Raw genomic sequence first — 21,596 nt, forward strand, 5'->3', positions numbered from 1 at the left:
CACAACAAATCAGAAATAAGGTTCTTAAATTAGATTTCATAAATGAAATGATCCGACAAAGTGATTTTATGGGGGGAAAGAGTTTCAAACAAAAAACACTGGTAGGATCATCTCCTCCTCTCTGTCTTGTGTACAAGTTATTTTGTTTGATGTAATCAATTACTTCATCCGCCGTCAAACACTTCACCGACTGCACTCTTGAATGCAATCCCTGGGAATGGAAACTCGTTTAGCATAAACTCGAATTCATTGGATCAATGACCAAGATTCAAACTTTTGTGCCACGGTCATATATAAGAAAATTGATGCATGCATGTTCAGTGTGGGCATTTTACCTACCTCAATCCTGTCGAACTGATTCTATTCGGTACTACTTCATCGACGATCTTGTTATTATCCTGCAATGAATTATGTTGACCAACAAAAAGGTTTGTTTAAGATAGAGAGATAGACTTTCAAGACTTTTGAAAAATGACACACACTCCTTTGTTCCAAAGCAAATTTGAGCTGACCGGAAGACACAAGAAAAACGATTATCTTGAATTCATTCAAAGTATCATCATTCAATATGATATTCTCGATGTCTTGGCCATCTCTACAAATGCAAACCAATCCAAATCTTTACGTATAGTTTTAACCTGAAAATAAAACAAAAGTTCTAACAGTTTGCTTTTACAAATTATTTTAGACACACACATTTCTGTATTAGGCTTCTTCCTCTACCGACCGTGCTGTGCAACTTTACATGTTCACGAATCCAAACTCCAGGAATGGTGAAAGAATTCTAATAGATCAGAACCACAAAGAAGCATGACTTTGAGAGACTCTACGAAGATAAGACAATTTCATTAACTTGACATGCAAAAGAGCTATAATGTCTGTAATTGTAAGGAAGATTTAGCTTAAAAAGAAATCAGTTAACCATGGGGTACACATCCGCTCTCGCATAGAGAAGTCTTAACTCTAGACAAAACTGTCAATGTGCGCTGGTAGGTGTCCTGACTTGCCTATCGACAGATGGAAATAGTAAAAACGACGGGAAAAAGCACTAATTTAATTGCACTAGTAGAAGCATGAGTAAGTAATTCAAAACTTCCGAAATTTAATGTTTTGTGTGCTAATTATTCTTAGTCTGTTCATGTGTAATGTGTGTGCGCGAGAGTGAGAGAGAGACCTCCCATGAATCCACCATAATAAAGTTGGAACTTCTACAAGCGAGATCACACATGGTAACACGATGTTGCGTGTGTACAAGACCCTGAAATTTAGGTTAGAACATAAGCAACTAATTTGTACAAAATCATGACGCATATATTGAGATCTGGTGAAAGCTGTTTTTCCATACACCCATGGTAAGCAGACATAAAAAATCATTAAAAAATTAAAATAAAAAATAAGTTGAAGTTACTCTGCTCTGAAACATTTTGATCATAGAGTTGATGAAGTATTTGAAGAGTTTAAAAAACCAAAAGGTAGATAAAGGAAAAAATTAAAACGGCATGGATTTACTGATCAAACCAGTAAGAACCGATTCCACCGTTCTTATCAGGGAACTAGCCATGTGCCATTATACATGTTATTTCTCAAGTAGCCTCAGCAACTGATAATCTTTTAACACCTTTTCTTTGGTGTTTTTTCATCTTAACAATTAACATCTTCCTTAGTGTTAAAATTTATTCTAAGAATGGTAGGTCGCCCAAGCTGTACTTTCTTTGATGCAAATCAGGGAACGGATATCCATATACCTCATGGCGCATGCTCGATACCTACCTTCTTTTTGTATGCATCATTCACAGGTGAGATATAACCACCCATGACACAAAACCCTTGCGAATTTAATGCGTCTCTTGCAAGCTCTGACAAAAAGAACAAGAATTGTTGGCAAAACTTCGTGGAAATATGCAACGAGCGATAACAATTAGCACAACTACCAATTTCACCAGAACAACACGCATGAACATGTATTCCCCCGTACCTAACCCAAACTATTGGAGCACTTCTACCAGTAGGGGAAAAAAAAAGAAATAAAGGCAAGAAACGATAGATAAAACTGGGATCGGAACAACATAAGAATTTATCATCACTGGATAAAGGTGGGGTATGAACAAAACAAGATTTTATCATTGATAATTAGATGTCTTACCAAAACAACGCAAATGCATGAATGTGGGAGGATTGAAACTTCCAGTTGCTACCAGTACCACATAAACATTTCTCCTGAGACAAATAGTTCAATTTTTAAGAAGACATAACCAGAGGAAAAACAACCAGAGGGGAGCTAGGATTTGATATACCCATATTTTTAACTAAATTATCAAAATGGAATATACGAAAAAGTCAGAATCGCTATGCAAGTCATTAAACTAAATTTAGCTGAACTAAATTCTTGATTCAGAAACAGAAAAATTATAATAGGGAAAAACAAGAAACAAATTTTCATTATAAGAAACAAATTAAAATAAGTAACAAAAAGGCCGAGCGACAAACTTACTGTGTCTCAGAACTAGATAAACCATCTTGATTGATGGATTTCAAGGTTAATTTATCCCGCGGTAGAGCTATATCTATAGCAGCAAAGGAAATAATAAATCACATAGCAAAAACAATAGAAGAATTTAGGCAACAAAAGACTAAAGCTCTACATATTTAACCTTCGCTATCTGAAAGATATTGAATTTACCCGGATCAAGAGCTGTTATCAAATGGGGGCTAGACGACACTAATGATTGCGACTCTTCATCTGCAACGTCATACGATGCCGAGATGCGTTCAGTTGTTGCCATTTTTAACCCAGAAATATGACAGAATGGAACTTTTCCGAATATATGAAATGCCCACTTCGAAAATTGACAAATTTGGTAAAAATTCGAGATTATCACAAGTAAAAATTCAACCTTTAGCATATGATAATAAAAAAGTGGCAGGATGAATTTTCCCAAGCTCTATACATTAAGGATCAACAAATAGCTAATGGCCCCCGGCTGTAGAATCTTAAGCAAACAAAAAATGTCATTTAATATTTTAGTATGTTCTTGACGCTTGGATTTGGTAAGTCTGTACAAATACCTTGTCGTCTATCGCTGCTATGAATAGAGAAAAGAGGAGGACTCCTACTACAACCAGTTTAATCACCCGCGTTGGTTTTGCTCGAATAAAAAATTAGTGCTTAATTCGTTTACAATTGATCTTCAACAAAGACGGGCCAACGATCATTAGTCCAATCCAACAATACATAAATATGTTGGCTTGAGTATTTTTAGCTTAATTTTATGATAATTTGGAACAATTTATATTTTACAAAATATTTGATAACACTGTGAATCACTTTAAATAATCCCTTTATCGAAATTTGAGTAATTCAATAATTACGGTGATATAATTAGATGCAGATCTTGCTATACGGTCGTAAGATGCAGTACATGATAAGATTTGTTTGCTTGACGTTTTATATGCTAAAAAATAAAATTGAAAAATAAATTAAACTTCATTTTTTTATAGGCAATTGCCATGAAATGTTTGGACGTGCAAGTATACCAACAGCTAACGCGTCACAGTAAGTTTAGGGGACACAAAAATTGACACTGATCTCCTTAGATTAACATGAAGTGAATGCAGAATCAATCTGAGTATCGGCTATCTAAGAAACTCACACAACCAAAAACTGAAGTTTGATCGCCCCAACAAAGCTAAGGCGTCGCACGGCACCAGAGCATCAACATTGTTGACGATTAACAATAAGAAGGATAACGTTCAACTTTAAGCTGCTGGAAAAATTTCGAAGTGAGCCGGAAATGTGTCTCTTGACCATCTCCTGTCACGGATTGTTTCGCTGATGATTAATGAAGATGCATGCTAGGGCCATATTTTTAACTTCACTCAGTATAAATTTTGCGCATGGAATCCATGGAACAATGCATTAAGGGCTTCGATGGAATCAAAACATTGCCTTGAAGTGAATAACCTGTCTTGGACGCTATATAAGGATCTAGATGACATGGCTATTTTAAAAATTAAAAGTCTTGGCAATAATAAATCAAGAAGAAGGCAAAACACAAGTGACATTTAGTCCATTTTCATCATGATGCATAAGCCTTAACAATAACCAAACACATCACCTAGACTAAGATTCAAAAAACACTGAACCTCCGAAGAGCCAAGTTAATTGCATTTTTAGACGAACATACGAATTCGACTCCAACAACGAAACCTCTAAAAAACCATAGTTAAGACTCAGACAAATGAAAAAACAATATAAAAACCAATTCATTGCACACCAACAAAGTTCAAGAAAATATACAGAATCCACCGCCTTGCATATGAATTCTATACAACACCTGCTATACACACTGAAGAAGCCTTCAACACAAATGTTTACAACAACAGCATAAATCAACTCGTCCTGTGCTATCACACAGATTTGATTGTCATTGGTAAAAAAAATCAACTTTACCAGCAAACACCAAAAAACCACATTTTGCGGTCGATTTGCATCCAAAATCTGCCAATGCATTTTATCTGTGTGATACAAAAACAAGACAAAAAAAAAACCTTTGATCTTTTTCCAAATTTGTTCAGCTGTCAGCGGGCAACGCATTTAAACCCACTGCAGACCCACAACCAAACTGCAAACAAGATGGTGCAAATGATCAGATCTAGGGACAAAACAATCCAAACTTGCTTTTTCCAAACATTCTTTGCCTTGTGATGGTTGTGGAGCCCCAATAATTCTGTAGAATAAACTCCATTCTTGTGCATAACAAGAGAAAATTCTCTGCCAGATCCTATCCCATGATTTTCATTTTCTTCGCAAACTCGGTTTTCTCCTTTTTCGGTGTACATTCTTCCCTTTTCCTTGAATTCTCCGAACCACTTTTTCTTGATCATCTTGAACCTCATGGCAGCATCCGAATTATGTCTTCCCACCGAACGGGACCCCGACCACAACATCCCGTTTGGGTTCATTCTAATCCCCCTGGGAGACCCGAAGCCCTCCACTTCTGTGCCGAGAGCAGGACCTAGAAGTTGATGGAAAACCGGGTTAAATTCACCTTGAAAACAATGTGAGCTCAAATGATCCAACCTCTTTTTCCCCGGATCCCCGTTAAAAACGTCCTCAAAAGACTCTCTCACGCTCTTCAAAAATGCCAAACCTTCCGAATTCTCCAATTTCACATCGAAAATCGCGAAATAAACGAAAGGGTCCTCGATCAAGAAAGAGTAGGTGCAGGAGCGGACGGTGTGGGAGAAGGTGGAATGAAAAGCCGGAGTCTTTTCCAAACATTTCGCGGCAAGAGCACCTAGGGTCTCGTCCCTGGAATTGAACTCCGCCAAAACGGTGGTGCCCTTCGCAATGCAGGCGTAGTGTAGCACATCCGGATACAGCACCATCGTACAAATCCAATGCAACCCTTAATACCCAAAAAAAATTTCTTATTTCGTAATCCCCTTTTCGTTTCTATTCCTGCAAAAGGAAAATCCAATTGGATGGTTGCTTCAAGTATATACAATTGTGGGTTTATCGAAAATCGACCCCTTTGAGGTAGGGCAACATGCGGAAACGGCGTCGAAAACGACGAAAGAAACAACTCTAGGGATCGGGAGAAGTCGCTTCAGCCGCCGGAAAAGGAGAAGAAGCCTCGAACAACTTCTCCATTGGCTGGCGTGGGCTGGTGGGGACGGTGCGATCTTATCAGGAATTATCTCTCTCTTATTTTAATTAAAATATATTTTTGTAATTATCTATAAATGTATTCAAAGCAATCCATAAATTTTTTAATTTACAGTAATTTATTTATTTCTAATAATAATATATTATATGAAAACATATGGATAGATCTTCGAAGAGTACCTGAGTTTGATCCACCATAGTCCATAACAACCGGATTGATTGTGAGTTATTACATAATTTGAATATTTAATTTAGAGTAGGTCTCTTGTGATACGGTCTAACAAATCTTTATCTGTAAGACGGGTCAACCTTACCGATATTCACAATAAAAAGTAACTCTTAGCATAAAAATAATATTTTTTCATGAATGAACTAAATAAGAAATCTGTCTCACAAAATACGATCTGTGAGAGCGTCTCACACAAATTTTTGTCTTTAATTTAATTTAAGCTAATAAAATAAGGATTGATACAAATCAGTACTAGAATCTCTTGAACAATTACAACTTCAAAACTAAAGAAAGACAACCAAACTTGAAGAAATAAAATATCAATATTATTATGTATATACAAATCAGTAGGAGTTTAAATATCATGGAACTTTAAAATAAAATATGTTGGAAATTTGTAACAAAACTAAGAAAATGCTTGAGCTATCTATGAATTTTTGCAGGGAGTGATCAGAGTTTGTGCGAAGTCTATATATTCTCTTTTTATATATGTCGATTAATTATTTTCTTTTAAATTCCGGGCGGTTCTTCCACTTTTTCTCATTATCCATGATCTTTTCTCCTGATTGGGCGTTTTTTGATTTATTCAAAAGCTTTAAATTCATAAGCTTTCTTTAACTTGTTTGTTGATATAAATTCATGGGCTGAGATAACTAATTGTACTTGAATAATTTTAGCCCAAACACAATGATTTAAGATTCCAATTATATTAATAGAATTTGTTTCAAGTTTAAATGTATCAGGCTTTGGAAATCCAGTAGGATTTTAAAAAATGTAAATGGAGATTTGTTAGCCTAAATCTAAGCAGAAACAAATTATATTGGTAATTTATGATGCATTTGGATTGAATATTTAAAATTCTTAATTTTTAGTTTATTTAGAAAAAACTCATAAATATCTTCTCGTAGTCATACTGAGTTTCAAATTTTAGCTTTTTTAAAAATATATTAATTCAAGAAACAAATATCAGGTTATTTTTCGAACGCACAAATAACGTACTCATCCGCTACGTCTATCATACAAGGAAATGTTCATAATTTATAACAGCAGCACTACAAAACTGGAACTGAATCACTAGGCAGACACGGAAAACCGAAGCAATCATCCGCCAATTTTATTTGTGTAATTCTACTTAGTGACATGATAGAAATTTCAACAATATCTTCAGTCTTAGCCACAGGGTGTGAGCTTCTTATTGCCTGCACCACGAGGGTTGTCGTCTTTCCAGTCGTCCCACACCCTTGCCTTCTCTTGTGCCGCATCATCATCTTCCTCATCGTCCTCGCCTGGTTTTGACTGACGATTATCCTTATACCATGATGAGTTCGCTTCTTCCATGAGCTTTGCATTATTCTCTTGCCATTTGTTCATAATATTCATCTCCTTCAGCCCAGCTTCTTCGATACTCATAGTTGGCATTCTGTAAATGCGAACCATATTTATTTATTTTCTTTTCCTTAAGTGCATGTTCAAAGCGAAGAGTCGGGTGATTTTTGAGTTATTAAGACTAGCAGCAGCATACCTGTGATGAGGTTGGAAAACCTGGGCTGCCATTCTCTCTCTCTCGCTTGTTGGGTTTTTGGAAACAAGGCTAGCTGGTCCGAATATCATTGGTTGGTGCTTGTGCTCGTGAAACTGTGACACCTTTGCTCGACCTTCTAAAACATCTTGAGCAAAAGTAGCACATGTAATAGGAGTTGCAGGTTTAGTATATCGAGCCCTTGCCGCAGCATCACGATGCCAGGCTTCAGCTTTGTGGGTGCGCTCATTAAGAGTAGATTGTGAATAGTTGTCGTCCCCTTCCTACAAAAGGCGTAGTATCAATTTGCACGCAGAACATATTAAGAAAGTTGAGTATGGTATATGAAATAAACACAAAGCAGAGGATTCAGGTCACACTAGGAAAACAATGAAATGTAGTATCAAAGCAACCATGAACTTGACAACAGAAGGCAGGGGAAGCACCTATACAGTAGTCACATTGTAAGAGAACGTGAAGAGAAGGTGAAGGGAACCGAAGGAAATGTTGCCAGATCCGTGGCATATAATTTCATGAAAGAACGCATTCCCGAGACGATGCATGAACAAGACAGAGAGAAAATATATTACCGACTACATACCTTGGACTGGTTCTCCTTTACAGCTAAGAGCATTTCTTCCTCTTTCTTAAGCATCTCCGACAAATCAAACGACTGTTATAGGCATGTGAGTAAGTACCAAGGAAACAAAAGAAAGAAGTTAAAAATACAATGGACAATCTCCAAAGATCAAAAACATCCAGACCAACCTTACATAGTGCCAAGGAGATGGCGGTCATCCATGCCTGCAGGCATGTAACCAAACAATCATCATTATTTGGAGGGAAGGGGAGGAACAAATCAAAACAATGGTTCTTAATTGAGCAGTGTCATTGAAGGGATGCCTTTTAGAATTAGCGCATTGATTTCAACAATTTTGACAAGAATAAGGGAAAAATGTGTTTTAACAACAATTTAACATGTTTATGCTTCGAAATAGAATTGAAAAGCACGTATCAGATGGTGACATAGGCAATTGCGAGGATGAATTTTCCTCATAATACTGACACAGAGGAAAAATAAATGACCAGCAAAAAATAAGCCTTAAAGCCAACAAGAAAGTGCTGGTTTAAAAAGAGGTGAATTCTCAGTCCAGATATGTCTGTTCAAGTTATTACGACCATAAAATGGTGAATTCTTCCTCTTTATCATGATTCAGAGCAGCTACATAGATCGGCCACATGTATTCTAATTACAAGCAGCAGTGAAATGTGCATCATAAAATTGTATATTATGTGCTTTTGGCATAAGAAGAGCCAGGAGACACAGTGTAACTCGCGCTAGAAACCTATTCTATAAAGAACATCACATTAATTAAAATGAATTCTCAATAAACAACTTACTTCCCTTTCCTCTTCTCCGTCATCATCCTCTAAATCTTGTTCCCCCCTCTCTATGGGAGTAGATAGTGCGGATGCTCTAGTTGAGCGCCCACGACGTTCCTTCCGTTCCTTTATTTCAAGCAATTTTGACTCAGCCGCTTTTGTGCGTTTGAACCGAGCAATCTGAAGTAAATCCCAAGTATTAGATGCAGAGGAGTACTATCACTTATTCAACAAACGGAACTATGAAGTTGAATGAAACATGTCCAAGGAAGAATGCCAACCTTCTTAGCTCTTTGATCAGCAGATGAATTGCTCCTTGATTGCATAGATGATTCCAGTTCATCTTCTGGTACTAGCTCCATAGCTTCACAAAATGAAATAAATTCCTAGAATATGGCCAAATGAAAATTCGACATTCAAAAAATTATCAATAGCTTCCTTGAGCACATGGCCTTATTGTGTGACCAAAATCTAAAACTAGAACCTTTAACTTGGCTAGTGAAGCTTTAAGAATCTGAATCCGGTTCTCCTGTGAATTTTTTTCTGTTAGCTCACCGAGATAATATGGAACCTGCATCAAAGACCATGAGTTAAATACTTTTAAATGAAAACTTTCAGACACGACCAATACATCAGATTATCACAGAAACGAAAATCAGCTCACGTTTTTTTATCACATTTGCAAGAAAGTGAGTTTAAAGATTAAAGCGGAAAACAAAACCAGAACATTCACCCATTTAGATTACTTTGCCTTTCATGAAGATTAAAAAAAATATTCAACACCTACAAGAAGATATTTGAGGTTGTTAGTACTGATATCGTCCTTCGTCTCATTAGATGAAAATAACCCCAACTTTCCAATCATATCCTCGCATTTCCTCAAAAGCTCGCAACCCTTTCTCACAGTTTCCTGACAATAATTATTAAAAATGAAACATATACATGAAATCACACTCAGAGGAAAAAGATAGCAAAATATAACACACATCTAATACACAGTCACTCTAAAACCTGTTCGATTGAAGAACCGGAGGCGATTTGATGAATCTTTTGAGCCTGCTCGAATAGAATTGGCAACGTAATGTCCTCCATCTGTAATTCCACAAAGCTGATTAGGTTTTGTTACTCAAGTTCTGCAATTGAATAAGCGAATTTCAATCAGAGAAGATTTCAAGAACTTTGTGTATGTGACTACGTAAATTAATGAACGTTCAAAATCTGAAATTCGAGGGTTTGTATTTTTTCCTTCTCCTTTTTTTGGGTGAAAATGGGTTGATTATATGGAGGAAATACGCCAATTTGAGACTCAAAATCCCCAGATCTCCTTCTTAAAAAAAAATCCCTAATTCTCCCTCCCCTACACACGATGAGAACCAGGTTATTCCATTCCTTATGGAATCCGATTCCACCAAAGGGGTTGGAGCGACCATAACCATGCACCTCTGATGGTTGCACTTTTGTATGATATCGCCATAATCATACAAGTCTTAGTTTCAAGCTCCTCGGGTACAACCGTGTAGTCTCCATTATCTCATTGAAATTAAATTTTGTATTCAAGCACCTTTTTAGATATGTAAAAACTTGTGAGCTATCTAATACGATTTTTCAGGTTTAAGGGTCGATTTTACCTGATGAGTCGCAAAGTTTCCTGCTTCTGCTGCCTCGCCGATTTCACAAGCTACTGTCTAGAATCTCCGGCCGAGAATTCGAGGTGGGGGTGAGGAGATCAGGGTCGAGGGTTTCAAATGGGTGGATATTGAATCTCAATTTGGGTTCTTTTATTAAAGGGTTTTAATTGGGTTCGATTTTTTGGAGGGTCCGTGGATGCTGGATTTAACCGGACAACATTAAAAACACAAGGTGACTGTTTTGGCATGTCGACCTAAATGAGAGACTGAATCCGGAATAAACCAAAACTATATGGATGTATTGCTAATATTTTCTTGAGCAAATACCATTTTAAATTTTCTTTTTAAAAAAATCAAATACCATTTTAATTTGACTATGTGCATATATATTAAAAAAATATTATTATCAAAGTAAAATATTTTTTTTAAAAAAAAATTAGAGATTCTACTAAAGATACAAATTGTGTGCGTGGCCATGTGCGATTGTGTCTAATCATGATTTCATAGACAAAAACTTGTGTGAGACAGTCTCACAGATCGGATATCTTATTTGGGTTATCCATAAAAAAATATTACTTTTTATGTTAAGAGTATTACTTTTTATTGTGAATATCGGTAGAGTTGATTCATTTCACAGATAAAGATTCATGAAACCGTCTCACAAAAAACCTACTCTTCATCATAAATTGTACACACACACACACACACACACATATATATATATATATATATATATATGTTTGTGTAGAATTTTTTATACAAATGATCTTTTGAAAATTACATCTTTTAATTTATGGAATTTTTAACTTTGCACATTGGCCCCAATCGAGACCCACAAAACATAATATTTTAGAGATATTACTAATTTATTAAGTATTCATTTATAGAGATTTTCCTATAATATGATTATTGTAGTACTTCCCGTCACCCGCCCAAACGTTCTGAAATCTTTGACAATTCCATGCTAAGACGTATTTATCATCAAGAAACATAATAGGCATTCGTACTGATTATCAGCCAATATCAGCATACAATAACAAGTTCATCTACCATGAAGGCACGAAGTTTTTAAACACCACGACATAATCCATATTACAATGTCATTCCTTGCCCAAATTCTTCAATAGTCTTTGAAGCAAGCGTAAGAACATCAAGAAAAGCACTGTATGACGCACGGAGAAACCTTGCTTCAACTGCCTCGAAATGCCTGTGCATAAAATGAAGAAGGATGTAATTGGCCTCTTCAACTAAAACTTCTTCCAGCAAGAAAATGTGAGAGAAAAAAAAAGAAGAAAATTTATATTCTATGTGACTTTGGTAGTTCATTATGTTTATGCACGAGATCTTAATCACGAGGACTCCATAGTTGAGCCACATGCATCTTGCATAAAATTTTCAAGTGTACATCAAAATGCATGTGAACACTGTCACTAATCTTTCAAACAATTATTTACTAAATCATGTCCACCTGTCCTTGTGTCAAAATCTTTAACCCATCATAGCACACATATTTGTGCGATACAGCACATAAAACGACTAAGACCGATACTTTGTAAACAACATAGAAAAAGCTATGAAAAGAAGAGGCATCACATAGAGGAAAGAAACTTACACCGAAAGCTTCCCATTGGAGACTAACATATGTCTTTTCACCTTGTCAGGTTGTAACTGTTATCACAAACAACTAATTGTCTCAATCTGAATATATTTAAAGCTTGAACATAGACTTTGAAGCAGAGATGATATGCAATGTTACCTCCTTATCAACTGCCAATGCAGTATAGACAATTCGAGCAATTTCCTCAGACCCATAATCTACTTCCAAATTGCTGCAAACAACTCTTGAAGTTAAATTACAATCATGATGCACTTCATGTATTGATCTATTGGATAATAAATAGTCGGCGATGCCATGAAGCAGGCATTGTCCGCATGACCCGGCATACATAATATTCCCATTCAAAGGATCCAATAAAAACAGAAAATAGGAGCACAATAATAAAATAAATATTTATGCTTAAAACAGTGAGGTTATTACAGACATTTTTAGCTAATTTTAGCTCATTTCCCTGTCAATTGTGTACAGCCTTGGGTCGTTCTGGCAATGCAAACTGCTTTCTCTGATACACTGTGAAGAGAACGGGATCAAAAGCCTTAATCCATTGCTTTGGTCTTAATACAAGGTTGAAAAACAAAATAAAGTGGTTATTTTTCTACATGAATAAATTGTCAAAATAATGCGAGAATGTTTTGTCATATACTTCTCAAGAAAAGTGAGGATTCTGGGGGTGGGGTAATTCAATATTTAGCAGAAATCTCCGAAACTCATAAGTGGTGACAATTACCCGAATATTCATCAAATCACATGGCCCACAATCAGAAAGCGACCAACCCCCCACCAAATTCAAGAACATCAACAGCACGCCAAAGAACAACTTTCTGCAATACTAACTAATTGGATCGAAAACCTCCCATTATTCACACATGAAGCTCCGAAAGAAGAACAATTAGATGCTCAGAAAATGTCACATCAGGAATCACATTCATAACCGTAGGTGCCAATAAAACAAATCCCATAAACCTCAAAATACAGATACACAGAGCACACACAAGGTTAAGAAAACTGACCAGCTAAATTCCCATTTGCTTGGAGAGATAGAAGCTGCTGTTTCCATATCTCAACAGCACACCGAACGAGCTACTTCGGAAATTAAGATATGGTGGAAAGAAAGATACAATTCCTGTGTCTGTCTGTGCTGGAACCTTTCTTGGATGTCTAGGTCACCGGTGTATGTTTGGTGGGATTGAGGTTCTTTTTCAAGTTTTACTAAATGGGCTGGACCTCTGTTTATATGAAATCAAATGGGCCGTAACTTTTTTTAAAGAATTGATTTAGAACGTGTGTGTAATCGCCTATTGCAAGTGTTTTTCAGGTTTACGTATAATTTTTAAATATTTCATTAATTAGAACTTTAGATATATATATATATATATATTGTTTAACAAATAAAGTTACATCCATATTGATATATTTGCAACACAAGCATACGTAGTAATTCTACACATGATGTACAAAAAAGCCACTTTTTTCCCGTTACAAGCCAAACGAGACCAATTCCCCAAGCAAGCCAAACATATGAACAACCACACTCCATATCATCTATACACAGTAATATTACACAACATCCACATCCGTACGTTACATATTAGTGACAAAGAAACTGGATTTACACAGAATCCATGGTTTAGAATGCTGAAAAAAGCCATCGGATGGTCCAACCGACAAGTAAACCAGTACCAACGAGGCTCAATCCTAGTGCGAAAGCAAAAGCACGGTTGCATATGCAACACCCACCTTTACCCGGCTTCTTTTTTCTGATCTTATGTCTGTTCTTTCCCAATACCATGTTTTTAACTGATGGGAGGTGACTTTTACTCGCATGTTCAAAGCAAAGTGTCTCGATTTTCAAAATTCGGATCCACTGCTTATAAGCAAATAGGTAAGATGCCTGTCTGAAAAAAAGTTCGATTATGTGGCCCTTCTCGTCACAAGCATCCTGTGCTAACTTTTCAGCTTCTCTTGCACGTGTTTGAGAATGGCAGAGTGCCTCTAAAAGCTGATTTTTGTTGAGGTCAAAACTTTATTGTCCCGGGGTAACTGATGAATCGACTTTGATTGTACCCAATTTGCCATTGCTGTTGGAACGACCGAGAAATATATTACCAAGTTAGTAACTAACATGGATAACAAGGTGGCAAAATGAAAAAAAATCACCTTCAATTTCTTTCTCACGATTCAATTCGTGCATAAGAAGAGGGTGGGAGGTGCTTTTCAAATTGCAATTATTAACTCAGCGAAAGATCAGTATTGGCTTGAACCACACTCCAAATTTTTTTTAAAAACGATATACATAAAACCTGGCGCAAAAAAAATCAAAGTAAAATGTAATTATACATGTCCAGCGTGAGCCTGCCAGACTCCTTGTCATATGATCAATTTCCTTTTCCCCATACATAATTTCTACCGTCCCCTCTTTTAATCCCAAACTTCACGACAAGCAAAGCCATAATATTATCTCCAGTGTTACTTCTAACTGCAGATCTAACTTCACACTAAAGTAAAAAGGGGCAAACATTGTCACCTCAAATGTAAATTTCCTGGGTCATTACCTGAATGTTCCATCCGAACCTTGAAATGTACACTCCACTAATCCTGCATCTTTTCCTTGAGAACAGTCGGCCACACGCAAAACCTTCGCCTTTGTATTTGCCATTTGTTTTTTACCTGGTCAAAACAGCTTACAAAATTATCTGGCCCCTTCTCAAAATGCAAGGCCTGAGGTTCTGGAAGATCACGAGTTCTGATGTGGGAAGATGACCTCCGAGAAATAAAGGATGCTATGTCATCTTTATCAGCTGAATGCCACCATGGTTCAATCTTCATAAATTCGCTCCACTGAGAATCCAGATCAGAGCAATTTTTCTCTGGCCGTTCACGGTCCAAGTACATTAAATTAGCATTTGAGTGCCAGGACTCGTTCAAGTCCTTGCTCATTGGCACCCTTTCAAAACTCTCATCAGCAATGGACTCGTCCAAGTACATTAAATTAGCATTTGAGTGCCAGGACTCTTTCAAGTCCTTGCTCATTGGCACCCTTTCAAAACTCTCATCAGCAATGGACTCAAGTTCCTGCAACCAACTATCTTGATTGCTTTTGGCAATAGAACAACAATTCTCTGATGGCTTGTCCAAACAACAAGAACCAGAATTTTTGGAAAAGGTTGCACAATATTCCTCAATAAGCTGGTTCTCTTCACTTACTTTTGCATTTTCATCAACATACCAAGCACTCATAAGTGTGACATCCGGTTCCGACACGTTTGTTTGGTCACAGGAATAAATTTTCCCAAGATGGTCATGGTTTAACAACAATTTGTTGCCATGCAAAAAAATCTTGACTTGAAGAATTACATCTAAAAGGTATTTGATCCCCAAAAAAACCATATGACTTATCGACTGACTCATCGGCATTGCCACGTGATAATGGTTTCAACATAGACATGGAGCAGCAATCTAACAGAGATATTCTAGCAAAATCTTACGATAAGACACAATGTTTTCAGGTTATCTTCACAAAACCTTGATAGCACGAAACTGGAACAAAATCCAACTCAACTCAAAACCACATATAGCTACAGCAAAGTAAAAACAACCAAAAATTAGTTGCAACACAACTTTTATCTCTTGTATGCAAATAGGAAATCGATATAAACAAGACTAGAAGAATTCTAAATAAATAAAATGATTCAGAATTTATAAAAAAAGGCTATCAACAACAGCAATAATACCAATTCCAGAGTAACTCACTCATTACATAGCTTTCCAACATGCATTATTGTAATACAAAGAGCAAAAACATTACCATCGCATAAACATCAATTTCAAAGGACCATAGAGAAATTTCAAAATAATTAAGGTACCAGCGGACAGTTTCAGATATTCACTCAAGGATCAAGCTCTACGAAAATAGAAGCAGGAGATATAAGCTACACCATACAACGAAGGCAAGAGGAAGTTTATATCTGACTGGAAAATCACCACATTATCTCACATGAATTTTACTCCTCTCCAGCAAACTAGCCCCGTGTCAAATTAAAACCACAACCTCTATTATTGCAAGTTCGATCCAATAAGCCACCAAGAACAGCACGAATGAGTGCAATCTATAAGTCACGCAAATCGATTATTTATATCATTCCATAAATGTGTTCTACTCAGCTCCGCAATCTATACAATAATTCCCTGAAATATTACGAAGGAAAACGCACTTTCTGATACAAGTTACCTAAAAATTTTACCAGAAAAGAAAAACCCACAAAGAAACTAAAATTAGCTAAAAATCAATAGATCAAACAGAGAAGGCTACTCTTTTAATAAACCAAAAATCGCAAACTTCAACTAACGATCACAAGTCACCCGAAATTAACATAAAAATAGAAAGTGAACTCAAGATGCATTCAGTGTAACACCTAACGCTACGAAAATTCGACGAATTGGAGACGGACAATTGATTTTGAGATCTGATACAGATAAAATCTAGGACAACGATACAGTTTACATTCTCTCTTTCTTTTTGAGTGAAACAAACAACTAATTAATTACATTTGTCCCAGTCTTCTAGATTTCTTACTAACTTACAAAAAAAATATTAAATTTCAAGAAAGTTGCTATTCCATAATAGCGTTTTTTAAGTACAAGTAGCACTGAAGTCGGCTTTCTATGTGATTCATTCCTATCCCCGTTTTTAACCTATTAGGACCCAAAAGCCCATCTTTTGAAAGCCCACAGACAAACAGAGGCCCAGAGGTAGTTTACCCTTGAATCTAAACCGTTAGATCAGTTAAACTAGACCCCACATCATCCATTGTTAGCCGAAACCGGTCAACCCTTCAAATCAATAAATTTTTAACGTTTTTTGTTTTATTATGTTGAAAATTTGAATGAAATTAAGAATTTCAATAAAAATTATGTTTTATGAAGGTGAACGTATTTTTTGACTCTTCATATTTTTGAGTTAGTTGTGGTTCATTATAGTGGAAGTGTCTTTTGAATTTCCACGTTTTTGAGTTAATTGAAAACTTTTGGTCCTTCATATTTTTTAGATAATGGGAAGACTAATTGAGTTAATTAATCTTGCATTACTCTTGATGTGCACTTTGGGGCTTATAAATAATGTGTTCATTTCCTCATTTCATATACATGAAAATCTTATCTTTTTCAAGCATTTTCTTTCATTTCATATGGTTAGCTTTTCATTTGGTCTCTGTTAAATTTCGGTAACAAATTAAATATACGTTTTCAGTTCTCCGTAGTTGTGACGTCCCGAAAATTTGAAGGTTCACGTGAACCACATGCATGCAAGATTATCAAATTTCTTATGTATTTTAATTAAATTCTTTTAATTTCATCTAGTAAATATAGCATGCATATTTACATGGTTAAAATATGATTTTCAACTAGAATGCATAAAACCGTGTTTTAAAGGTTATTCGAGATGCGATCGAGGAACGGAGATCGGAGGCCATATGAGAGAAAAATATTTTTATTAAATAATTATTTTAAATTGTTTAATGTATGGTATATTTTAAATGGTATTTTCAAAAATGGCAACTTTTAGGGTGTTTTTATACGCCGAGTCGTATTTTTAGCGGGTATTCAATTTTTTTGACGAAAATATGAACTTTTCGAGAATTCGGTTAATATTTTCACGAAATTTCCTAAACAAAATATTTTAAATATTCACTAATGGACTTAATGGGCCTATTATACTATGATTAATGGGCCTAAACTTGCACTTATGTTTTAATTAAAATAAAAAGGCCCTAAACCATACCCTAACCTCCACGAAACTCACTACTCACCCCATGGAATTGTAGTAGGACTTTTCTTCTCCATCAGCAGCACACACCACACGAAATTTTTGAAGGAAAGCCATGAAAGTTGAAGGAAAAATCAGCAAGGTTGCATCCCTCGTCTCCCCGCCGACGTTCTTCACATCGCAAGCCGTTTTTCGTGCGTAATAAACGTAAGGGCACACCTTGATTCTCATTTTTATCATCTATCATACAATTATATATATTTGATGCATGTTTGCATGAAAACCTTGTCGGGTTTGTATTTATTTTCGTTTTTATGTCCACCTATGCTTAGAACATGTGTTTTGAAACCCAAAACTCTTCCAAGTGATGCACAAAAGGGCTGCCATGGTAAAGGACCTTAAAGGGATGTTTTTACACATGTTTAAGGACCCTTAGGAGCATGCTTGAAGGCTGGACAAGGGAAGCAACTAGGTCAAGCGAAAATTTGATGTTTTGAGGACTAGGGTTTTGGCTAGAGTTTTCTAGAGGGCCGCGGCTTCTAGCTATTGTAGGGTAATGTCCAGGAGGTCTAAGGGGATGATATAAGGGTCCTAGGGTGGCTGTGCAAAGGTTGGAAGCAAGCTAAGAGAGGGTCGCTCGGTGTTAGGGGTTTCTACGGCTAAGGCTTGCAGTTTTGCTTCCTAGGTGCACGCGGCTGCTAGCTGATGTTAGGTCACATCCAAGGGTCTTAAGAGGGCTGAGCCATGGTCCTAAATAGGCTCCACGAGTGCTGGTTCAAAGAGCAAGGGTTTGGACGCAAGGGCATGGTCGTTTGCATGAAGGTGATGGGTTGAGTGGCTGCGGCTCCTAGGGTTGTTAGGTCCTGTCCATGAGAAGCTATTGTAAATAAAAGTATTTTCACTGTTGCATGTAGATGTGTATGTATTACTTGTTATCATGGTTAATGTTTGTTGACTCACATGATGTGATTGATGTAGGTGAGCACGATGTTGATGTTAACGAAGGACTTGATGGTTGATCTTGTTGGACTGAAGTTGCACACAACCCGAGGACCAGCGCTAGTTTTTTCGCGCTTACGTTTATGATTTACGCTAAATGATTTGAGTTATTTTTAAAATTTTATGACTTGTGATGATTATGAGAGTTTTGAGAGGATGTTAGAGTTAAGTTACTTTTGAAATTGTTAAAATTATGTTGGTTGACGTTTTACGACTTTATGGTTTGGATCTGTGCTCTTTTAGATTTTAAATGGTTATTTGGTAAATTTATTTTTAAAAAGTTGCAAAAAATATTTATATATGTATAGGGCTGAGAGTATGTTTTTTAAAAAATAATTCTAATACATTTAAAGAAAAAACGAGTAGTAGACTTTTCAGTAGTAGTGTTTCGTGCTAAGTCACTGTTGGTTGTTCTATTGTATTCCTGGGAGAAGACGAATCTGTTTTAAGGACAATATACTTCGTACAGGTCTCGGTTTAGTTTACTTTAAGCTTTGCTTTACTGTGTTTTCTTCATCATTTAATTCACTGATTTTTTACGAAAATTCACTGTACATTATCCTACGATATATTTTGCAACAGTATGTTCTTGAAGGAGGAATATTGTTATGTAAATATGGAAAAAAGAGCACAATTGAAGGTATTTGGACAAGTGATAATCGAGGTCGAAAGTTTAATAATTTGGGGGTGAATATCTTGTTTTTTATTTCTTTGATTTTACAACTTTTTTTTACTTTGATTTTATAGTCTTGTAGTAATTTGCATGGTGAAATCCGTTACATTCTATGATAGAGTGATATATGTGATTTTTTTGCATGGGAAGATCCATCAATGTATTGTTGGTCGATTATTATAATTTCTGACTTGAAATGAAAATTAGTTATGCTTGAAGTTTATATGAAAGAAACTAAAAAAAGAATAAAATGTTGAAGTTCTTAATTGCTGATCCACGACCGATTTTCATTTTTTATGTTTGTGTTATTAGACAATTTTTTAGATGAATATCAAACGAGACTCGAATCTGCAGTTAATGTAAAATACTTTCTCTTATCCCAAAAAATTGAGGAATTTTTCAAAGCAAAATAGAGACTTGTTTCTATGTTCACATAAATGTGGATGAATATGATATATGAGAGAGAAGATGTGCTCACTTTCTCTCGAATTACAACTGATGTATATGTTAAATTTTATATTATCTAAGATGTGATAAAACCATATAATTTTCTCTCGAATTAAAACTGATGTATGGTAAAAAGTTGTGTGAGTCAGTCTTATAGGTCTTATTTTGTGAGACATATCTCTTATTTGGGTCATGCATGAAAAAATATTACTTTTTATTTTGAATATCGATAGGATTGACTCGTCTCACATATAAATATTTATGAGACCGTCTCAAGAGAGACCTACTCCTGGTGTATATGTTAAATTTTATATTATCTATGATGTGATAAAACCAAATTTATATGTCACTAAAAAAAATAACACTAGTAACTTGCGCAATAAAATATCGGACGCAAATAATAAAATATTAGATATCGGATTAAAAACAAAAAGGACAAATGGGAGCATCATGGAATTCGGACAAGAAATTGTCAAATGAGAGAAAATAAAAATTGATTGATTTTGCTTGAAATTAAAACAACTACTGCGCTAATATTGGCGATTTCCCCCAAATCTTCGAACTTCCCTCAATCAGAAGTTCGAAATCATAGAACCACGACAGATGGAGGATTCCAGTGTGATTACGGCTTCGTATTACGAGAAGGTGGACGGCCTTGCGCGGTGGTTTGGGACTAGCGTCGCGGCTGCGTTTTTCGCCTCACTCGAGCGATGTTCTTGTGTTAATCTTACCACCTCGGACACCGACGACGAGGACGAGGAGGCGAAAGATCGCCCGCTCATGTTGACCAATCTCCGCTCCAGCTCCACGTCTTCTTTTTCCTCCGTGAATCACAATGTCAACAATCCTCGCTCCGTCGATAATCTTCCGGTCTGAACCCGATCCAGCATCCCTGGATGATTGGTAAAATAATTAATCTTTCTAGAGTTCGATTATGCGTGATCTGTTGATCGTTTTAATCTTTGGGTGCGTAAGACTTGGTGAAAGTAAGGGATTTTTAATTCAATCCATGTGATTATATCACCATAGTATCACTTGTGCGCCCTTTCGATGAAGGATCATTTGAATTGATTTTGAGAGTTTCGCCAAAAATTGAGTCAATTTTAGTTATTTTTTATGTCATCATTAAAAAAGTTAAGTTTCTTTTTTCCTAGTCGATTCTGGATTGCCAACTTGTACAAAATATGACATTTTTAATGCAGTGAATTATTGTGCACCTGCTCTAGTGAATATCAGTTTTGACGTTGCTTTAAAAATATTGATGCATTTTATCTTCTACATTCTAATGCTATTATTCTCATTGAATTGGATGATGATTAAGTGTAGCAGTATTATGATAAAATGAAGACAACCTCAAACGTTTCTCTAATTTTTATGGGTAAAGGAAGCAGGAAGTTGACATTTTTAGACCGGAAATGAAAACTACATGATTTGCGATGGCTCACTGATAGCACACATAACATCCTTGCTTATCGTTATTAAAATGGAGTTGTTGGAATTTGACAAAAAAATACATAATAAGATACTAGACACTAAAATGGGTTTTTTCTCCACACAGCTCTCTGAAAAGTTTTTTCCGTACCCCATGTTGGTAATTCGTGGCTCTGAGATTCCTTGGTTTTTTTGTTTGGGTTACTTTTAAAATTTTCTTGCTCGAACACTTGGTGAATG

General features: G+C 36.0%; 5 protein-coding genes across 15 annotated transcripts; all 5 read right to left on the reverse strand.

Annotated features, from left to right (window-relative positions):
* LOC142540334 (nicotinamide/nicotinic acid mononucleotide adenylyltransferase-like) lies at window positions 1–3,230 on the reverse strand. Of its 6 annotated transcripts, XM_075646406.1 has the most exons (11): window positions 3,067–3,230; window positions 2,681–2,837; window positions 2,492–2,564; window positions 2,144–2,217; window positions 1,771–1,856; window positions 1,175–1,258; window positions 923–1,007; window positions 695–826; window positions 513–595; window positions 340–398; window positions 1–211 (listed from the first exon to the last, which is right to left on the reverse strand). In XM_075646406.1, exons 2-8 carry the CDS (start codon window positions 2,781–2,783, stop codon window positions 750–752), a joined length of 582 nt encoding a protein of 193 aa, XP_075502521.1. In that variant the 5' UTR covers window positions 2,784–2,837; window positions 3,067–3,230; the 3' UTR covers window positions 1–211; window positions 340–398; window positions 513–595; window positions 695–749. The 6 variants fall into 6 exon arrangements, with proteins under 6 accessions (XP_075502521.1, XP_075502520.1, XP_075502518.1 ...); XM_075646405.1 differs by lacking the exons at window positions 695–826; window positions 923–1,007 and having other exon boundaries at window positions 513–638; window positions 2,681–3,227; XM_075646403.1 differs by lacking the exons at window positions 513–595; window positions 695–826; window positions 923–1,007 and having other exon boundaries at window positions 2,681–3,227.
* Window positions 3,231–4,237: 1,007 nt separating this feature from the next.
* Window positions 4,238–5,714, reverse strand: LOC142540335 (phytolongin Phyl2.2-like). The gene has a single exon (XM_075646407.1). The coding sequence runs from the start codon at window positions 5,386–5,388 to the stop codon at window positions 4,579–4,581; it is 810 nt and encodes a 269-aa protein (XP_075502522.1). The 5' UTR covers window positions 5,389–5,714; the 3' UTR covers window positions 4,238–4,578.
* Window positions 5,715–6,915: 1,201 nt separating this feature from the next.
* On the reverse strand, window positions 6,916–10,629 carry LOC142540336 (PP2A regulatory subunit TAP46). Of its 2 annotated transcripts, none has more exons than XM_075646410.1 (10): window positions 10,428–10,629; window positions 9,811–9,891; window positions 9,587–9,709; window positions 9,284–9,370; window positions 9,081–9,185; window positions 8,818–8,979; window positions 8,185–8,220; window positions 8,018–8,089; window positions 7,420–7,700; window positions 6,916–7,317 (listed from the first exon to the last, which is right to left on the reverse strand). In XM_075646410.1, exons 2-10 carry the CDS (start codon window positions 9,889–9,891, stop codon window positions 7,068–7,070), a joined length of 1,197 nt encoding a protein of 398 aa, XP_075502525.1. In that variant the 5' UTR covers window positions 10,428–10,629; the 3' UTR covers window positions 6,916–7,067. The 2 variants fall into 2 exon arrangements, with proteins under 2 accessions (XP_075502525.1, XP_075502524.1); XM_075646409.1 differs by having other exon boundaries at window positions 9,811–9,932.
* A 755-nt stretch (window positions 10,630–11,384) lies between these two features.
* Window positions 11,385–13,414, reverse strand: LOC142540338 (uncharacterized). The gene is made up of 4 exons (XM_075646416.1): window positions 13,056–13,414; window positions 12,184–12,256; window positions 12,040–12,095; window positions 11,385–11,634 (listed from the first exon to the last, which is right to left on the reverse strand). Exons 1-4 carry the CDS (start codon window positions 13,100–13,102, stop codon window positions 11,520–11,522), a joined length of 291 nt encoding a protein of 96 aa, XP_075502531.1. The 5' UTR covers window positions 13,103–13,414; the 3' UTR covers window positions 11,385–11,519.
* Window positions 13,415–13,443: 29 nt separating this feature from the next.
* LOC142540337 (uncharacterized) lies at window positions 13,444–16,615 on the reverse strand. Of its 5 annotated transcripts, XM_075646414.1 has the most exons (4): window positions 16,040–16,604; window positions 15,851–15,946; window positions 14,598–15,620; window positions 13,444–14,123 (listed from the first exon to the last, which is right to left on the reverse strand). In XM_075646414.1, exon 3 carries the CDS (start codon window positions 15,457–15,459, stop codon window positions 14,635–14,637), a length of 825 nt encoding a protein of 274 aa, XP_075502529.1. In that variant the 5' UTR covers window positions 15,460–15,620; window positions 15,851–15,946; window positions 16,040–16,604; the 3' UTR covers window positions 13,444–14,123; window positions 14,598–14,634. The 5 variants fall into 5 exon arrangements, with proteins under 5 accessions (XP_075502529.1, XP_075502528.1, XP_075502527.1 ...); XM_075646413.1 differs by lacking the exon at window positions 15,851–15,946 and having other exon boundaries at window positions 16,458–16,615; XM_075646412.1 differs by having other exon boundaries at window positions 14,598–15,946.
* Between the last annotated feature and the right edge of the window lie 4,981 nt (window positions 16,616–21,596).

This window comes from Primulina tabacum, chromosome 3 (genome assembly GCF_025594145.1).
Source record: "Primulina tabacum isolate GXHZ01 chromosome 3, ASM2559414v2, whole genome shotgun sequence".
NCBI lineage: Eukaryota > Viridiplantae > Streptophyta > Magnoliopsida > Lamiales > Gesneriaceae > Primulina > Primulina tabacum.